At 37.1% G+C, this 6,742-nt stretch overlaps 2 protein-coding genes across 2 annotated transcripts; both read left to right on the top strand.

The window, feature by feature from the left end:
- The first annotated feature begins 1,466 nt into the window (after positions 1-1,466).
- LOC149065145 (uncharacterized) lies at positions 1,467-2,844 on the top strand. The gene has a single exon (XM_089254365.1). The coding sequence runs from the start codon at positions 1,584-1,586 to the stop codon at positions 2,658-2,660; it is 1,077 nt and encodes a 358-aa protein (XP_089110491.1). The 5' UTR covers positions 1,467-1,583; the 3' UTR covers positions 2,661-2,844.
- Positions 2,845-5,420: 2,576 nt separating this feature from the next.
- LOC149065144 (uncharacterized) lies at positions 5,421-6,521 on the top strand. The gene has a single exon (XM_089254303.1). It carries the CDS (start codon positions 5,421-5,423, stop codon positions 6,519-6,521), a length of 1,101 nt encoding a protein of 366 aa, XP_089110429.1.
- Positions 6,522-6,742: the final 221 nt, after the last annotated feature.

Below are 6,742 nucleotides of genomic sequence, written 5' to 3'. Positions count from 1 at the left end.
TTCACATAATGTGAATCATCTTACCAATCCAAAAAAAACTGTATTTCACGTTACTCTAATATGGGTATATATTACACAGTAATTTCATGCATCATTCGCCCTACTTACTAGGGGGATACTCTGTAGTGATATTATCACATAGCAAACAACAACCAGCAGATGGCGTTAGCCATCTACAATTATCGCTGAATGCTGGAAATATATATTTATGTACATGTGTATCACTGGCAAAGAGAGAGAGAGAGTCAAGACTTCTAAATGTTCGAATGTGTTCTTTCTCGACTGCGGTGTAAGTAGTTAAGTTTAATTAACAGTAATTTTAATAGTGATAAATATATATAGTGAATTCTTACACTATGAATGATTTGAAAAAAAAAAATATATATATATATATATATACCATCTAGAACAGATTAAGAAATGCCATACAACAGAGAATTAAATGAAAAATTTGAAAAAAAATTAAATTACTACCAGAGTGTTCTGGGATTTTGTAAACAAAAATATGAAGTCTTGGAGAAACGGCTTGTACTCTCTTTTTTTTCGGGAATGATCTAAATTCCAAGGGTTTTACCCAATTGCCCTAAACCTTGCCAACCTTGATTACGATAGATTTAGAATTTGTTGATGATGATACTTTTTTCTTTTGTAGATAATCAAAGATTCCCATCAAAATCTACAAGAAAAAACAGCCAAAGTTCTACAAGAGGATATGCTGAGAAAATTGTTTGAAAAACATCTGACTTCTCAGAAGAATTGCAGAAACTGTAACAGATTTGGTTGCCTGTTCTCTGTTCAGATACATCTTTAAGACAGTACGGGTAAACCATCAGGCAAGATTATATAATAAAGATGATGTGGATGATAAAAATGTCAGTTTTACACCGATTTTGACAGAATTTATAGCTTCTGATCAAATTTGAAACTGAAGAAAATTTGCACGACTGCCAGTGCTAAAGAAGAACATTGATGAAAGGGAATGATTTAGACTAGTGTCTTTAAGGAGAACAGACTGAAATGTCCATACCGGAGAAAACATGCATCTGTGTGATATCTGTGACGAAACATTTTCAGAAATCAGCAATTTTTGAATCTACACAAAAAGAAGCTACATCTGTGGAATAACTTCACATCAACGCTTAAAACAAGTACACAAAAATTAACGCTGTGGAAGTTTTCATGAGTGTGAATTTTGCGGAAAGAATTGTTTTGTGAAAAATATAAATATACACAAAATTTTCCACACATGAGGGAAGCCATACAATACATTTTTTGACATCAGCGATTTGAACTGATGCAAAAGAGTTCACACCCAAGACAAGCTGCACACAATTGTGAATTCTGTGGTTAAAATATTTTTTCTAGTAGGCAATTTAAATAGTTAAATGGTGCCCATATTAGAGAAAGCCATATAAGTGATGAAACATTTTCTGACTTTTATAGTTTTTACCAACACCAAACAGTCCACACTGGAGAAAAGTCACACGAGTGTGAAATCTGTGGTAAAACATTTTCTCTTGTAGGCAATTATAGCATTTTGTGGTATTTGTAGCAAAACATTTTCTAGCTGCAACAATTTAAATATGCACAAAAGAGTCCACACAGGAGAGCAGCCACATAAGTGTGAAATATGCAATAAAACATTTACTCGCATTAACCATTTAAACATTCACAAAAGAGTACATACTGGGGAAAAGCCATTTGAATGTTCCATCTGTCATAAAACATTTTCTAACAGCAGCAATTTAAACACGCACAAAAAAGTCCACACTGGGGAGAAGCCACATAAATGTGATATCTGTGGTAAAGCATTCCCTGTAATAGGTGATTTAAACAGGCACAAAAACGTTCACAGTGGTGGAGAGAAGCCACATGAGTGTGAAATCTGTGGTAAAAAATTTTCTCGACTTAGCAATTTAAAATCGCACCACGAGGTCCATACTAGAGAGAAGCCTTATGAGTGTGAAATCTGTAGTAAAAAATTTTCTCGAGCACACACTTTAAATTTACACAAAAGAGTCCACACAGGAGAGAAGCCACACCAGTGCGAAATCTGTTGCAAAAAATTTTCTCAACTTTTCTCTTTAAAATTACACTACAGGCTCCATACTGGAGAGAAGCCGCATGAATGTGATATCTGTAGTAAAACATACTTTCAATTACGTGATTTGAAATCACACAAAAGAGTTCACACTGGGGAGAAGCCACACGAGTGTGAAATTTGTGGTAAAACATTTTCTCGGGTAAACAGTTTAAAAGTGCATAACATGGTCCATACTGGAGAGAAACCACACAAGTGTGATATCTGTAATAAATTATTTTCTACCCGTAGTAGTTTTTACAGACACAGGAGAGTTCACACTGGGGAGAAACCATACGAGTGTGAAAACTGTGGTAAAAAATTTTCTCGAATAGGCAATTTGAATTCTCACAAAAGAGTCCACACTAGAGAGAAGCCTTATGAGTGTGGTATCTGTCATAAAACATTTTCTTATAGTAGCAGTTTGAATATGCACAGAAGAAGCCACGCGGAAGAGAAGCCATATGAATGTGATTTTTGTTACCATAAGTTTCCAACCAGTTCTCATCTGAAAAAGCACAAGTTGATTCATTCTGATGGTAGTTCAAATGAAATCGATAGTGTCAAGCACATAACTTAGTATGACAGTATATTCTAACCAAGACTTGACAAATTCCTGGTCGCCATGGCGACCAAAGCATTGTTGTTGGTGTCAAAATTCTTCTCTGTTTTCGTTTTTGAATTCAAGTCTGACAACTAGATACAATTTTTTGAACATATATCTGCATATGTATGAACATGGAACATGTCTATGAACCTATTTTTCTTGGAAAAAATGTTTGGCTCCTAAAAATTGCTCTGGTGCTTAGATTTTTTGCGATTTGTCAAGACTTGGTCTTAGCAAGATATTGCAGTGGAAGAAGCTGCACCTCTTTCAGGTGATAAAGAGGGGAGTGAGATTAAGTACACATACATGAAAAAATCAATGAGAAAGTCCAATAAGAAAAAAATTATATGTATAGGGCATATAGGTAAACAGGGTGCTGGCATTATGACATTTTACTAGCGAACCATTGATTCTAGAGATACGTCCAATTAGGAAAAAGTATCAAAATAACATGATATGTCTCAGGCACGTTGTATACTGAGATGTGGAACTCATGTTGCAAGGGGTTGTACATAGGTAATAAACTATAAAAAAAGACTTTTTATTCGGTTCCCGTATATGCCCCAAAACCAAATTAGAAAGTCGTTACCCTTGCCCTCTTGATGCCAAGAAAAAAATTCCATGTTCTAAAGTTTACTAAAATATTCGAAATACGGAGGAAAGTTGAGGGAAAACAGTGAGTAACATATAGGTAAACCATTTAACCCGCATTTAATGCTTCCCCCCCCCCTCCAACTTTCTTCCATTTTTCAAATTGAATATATCAGCTGGAATTTTTTTTTGTTGGCCTCAGAAGAGACAAGACAAAGCAAAAACTTTGTAATTCGGTTGTTTAGCACAGGGTGTTCATATAAAGAGTAGACATTTTTATTCCCATATCCACATAACCCCTTGCAACATAAATGACAATCTGAGCACTTCATGACATTTGGATGCTTTTTCTAATTGAAAGTATGCCTGTATGGTCAACAGTTCATTGATAAAATACCATACGCTCTGTTACCTTGGCACCCTGTATATTTCCTTTTTTATAAAAGCCTTTTCGATTCCAAAACAGACCTTATCTTATTTGTATGATTCTTTGAACCAAAAATACACTCATGGTTTTGCATCAAGTAATCCGGCCAGGATTACACTATAAAAGGGTTTTTTTTTACGTTCTTTTATGAAATTTAAAAAATCCCACTATTATTGGTTGCATTTGCTCGAATGTAATCTATAAGCTTTAATGGCTGGATTTTTCAAGTTTTATAAAAGGGATTTTATCAAAGTTTTATAGCGTAATCCTGGCCTATGAATAAAAACTTTGAATGAGTTTTATGAAGGATGGTATTTTTGACATTATTTGAGTTTGAAACAAGATTTCTAAAAGTCTATTAATTTAATGATTACGAAATTTTGGTAAAATAATCTGCCACACATCGTTAAGGTTATGAACAAATCTAAGGTCTAAACATACGTATTTGTTTCATTACATTGTTTGATACACAATATGCAAAATGGAATTTCAAAAAAGTTCACACATACGTCAACAGATTTTCGGTGTAACTTATGAAAATACCACACAGTCCTTTGAATTTTGGTTCACAACCTGCATCATTTGTTTGCTGAATGTACTATGTAAATAAATCGTTTTGTCATAGAATTTTTATGCAATCGTATTTCGAATATTACATTAATTTTCCTCAAAAGTTAATGGAGTTTGGACCTAGAAATGACAAAGGAGGTCCAAAATTAGTTATTTTTTTCACAGTTTTTTGAGACACTTTCAATAAAATAATCACTTTTATAAAAAATATTTATTTTTTAAAACACAATTTATAACAATTTTATAAAAAATTGCTTAGTAAGGTAGTTGGATACTTAAAGAGTGTTAATGGAGATAGTGTGCTCACACACACACATGGTTTTTTTTTGTAGTTTTCCAGATGATTGTTCTTTTTGTGTATTTGAGTACACAGTAGTGCTGAAAAGTCTTTTGACAACAATAAATTTGTTTGCAAATTTTGCATTTGAATTTTTCAATGAAATCTATTTTATGCAACTCAAACACACTCTGGATCGCATTACAGACTACTATGGAAAGTAAAATTTTTTTTGTAAAATCAGAAAAGAAATTTAATCACTTTTATGGAGGGTCAAAAGCCTTTTGACATGAACAAAAACTAATAGTCAAATCCGTTTCATGGGCATTAAAATTAATTAGAATAAATCAACTGTTTGGGTAAGGGCAAAAAATGTAGATGTTGTTTACCTTGATTTCCAGAAGGCATTCGATCGGGTCCAACATGGTGAACTCTCGAAGAGTTAGCACAAGATTGGGATTGGAGGCAACTTGCTGAATTGGATAGAATCAGGACGCCGGAAGTCAAAAATGATTGGTGTTACTCGAAGTGTGCTTGCTTTGCAAAATATTAATTTCTCTTATATTCACCAGAGACCGTACGTCCTGCTTTCAAGTGGAATGTCCCGTAATACTCCAGGGGGATGTGCTGGACCGGTTGGGATCTGAATTCACCCTTTGGCCCATTGAATCAACATTTCAAGTCTGCCAGAATTTGATTTATCTGGGCAACATGTTTACCAAATGTCTAATGGCGGATCTCGGTTATAAATTTTATTTTGCGCACGTATTGTGGGTTCGGATGCCCACAGGGTTCCTGCAGCGGACCTCTATTGTGGTCCATAGTTCTAGATTCACTACTGAAAACTGACTGGGGCCCCGAAGTTTATATGCAGGCGTTTGCAGATGACCTTATTTTCATCATAGCGGCGAAGAAATACAAGGACATCGGACCGCTGGCGAACGCAACATTCAACAGACTCGCGCATTGGCTTCATTCTAATCATCTCCAGTTGGAAGTGAACAAGACAAAGCTACTGTGGCCGCATCCGAAGGTTACACGTCCCTGCATCGAGATCGACGGCATCAGGCTCAAGCCGTCTCCGTCTATACGGTATCTAGGGATACATATTGACAACAATCTCAGCTTCATCACGCATATAACTAAGCAGGTCAACAGGACGCAAGAGACGTTACAATTGATGCGCAGGCTCGCAGGACCCACGTGGGGTCTACGTCGGTATAGAACGGTCGCACAGAGGCAGCTCCCATATGGATGTGCGGTGTGGTATAGAAATCCAACGCAGCAGATGCGAAATACACTGGATGTGGCGCAGAGACCCTTCCTCTTATATATAACGGGGAACCCACCGCTCAGCCTATTCATGGAGTATAAAGCACGTCGGACAGCAGTTCTGCATCTCGGGGAGGACATCCAGATCAATGATCACCTGGTCAGTTCAACCCAATATGAGCAAAAGCACATGGAGTGGCTACATCATCCAAGTGTTGGCATCGCGCCTCTACAGGTTATGTGGTTCAACTCTACCGGCTCCTCGACGGGATCTTTGGTCACCGACGAGACAGTACGGATATTCACTGACGGCTCTCGGATCGGGGAGGCAACGGCCATATGCATACGTAGTCGTAGTCGTCTGACGCAGGGTGCAAGTGTATTCCAGGCGGAGGCATATGCAATCTTGAATGCGGTCATCTGGGAATCGCAACAAAGCTCCCCGGTGGTTATACATTCAGATAGCGCTTCTTGCCTTCAAGCTATCTGCGATCCCCGCTCAACACATCATGATATTCGTAGGATAGCTACTTTGCTACGACAGCTACTTTGCTCCCATCATTCGATTCGTATAATATGGGTTAAAGCTCACACAGTAATTACAGGTAATGAGATGGCTGATCGTCTGGCCAAGGATGCCACTATTTCGACCACAGAGGAACAATACTTACTGCCACGCAGCCACGTCAAATACTAATTAAAGAGTGAGCTGTTGAGAAAGTGGCAAGCACAGTGGGATCGTAACGTTAACAAGGACGCATATAGAATTCAACGGCATGTTTGCTGGCATCCTTTCATTTGGTCGCGCGAAAAGATTATTATGGTTACAGAGCATGGTCCGTTACCAGTATATTTAGAACGTTTTAAAAAGTCCAACAATGACAAGTGTCGTTGTGGTCAAGTCGGGACATTACAGCA

This window comes from Pholcus phalangioides, unplaced genomic scaffold, assembly GCF_987345545.1.
Source record: "Pholcus phalangioides strain wild (caught in Gottingen) unplaced genomic scaffold, Ppha-v1.0 ptg000041l_1, whole genome shotgun sequence".
Lineage (NCBI taxonomy): Eukaryota > Metazoa > Arthropoda > Arachnida > Araneae > Pholcidae > Pholcus > Pholcus phalangioides.
The sequence above is the reverse complement of the archived record's forward strand: the minus strand, read 5'-3'. Positions and strand labels throughout refer to the sequence as shown.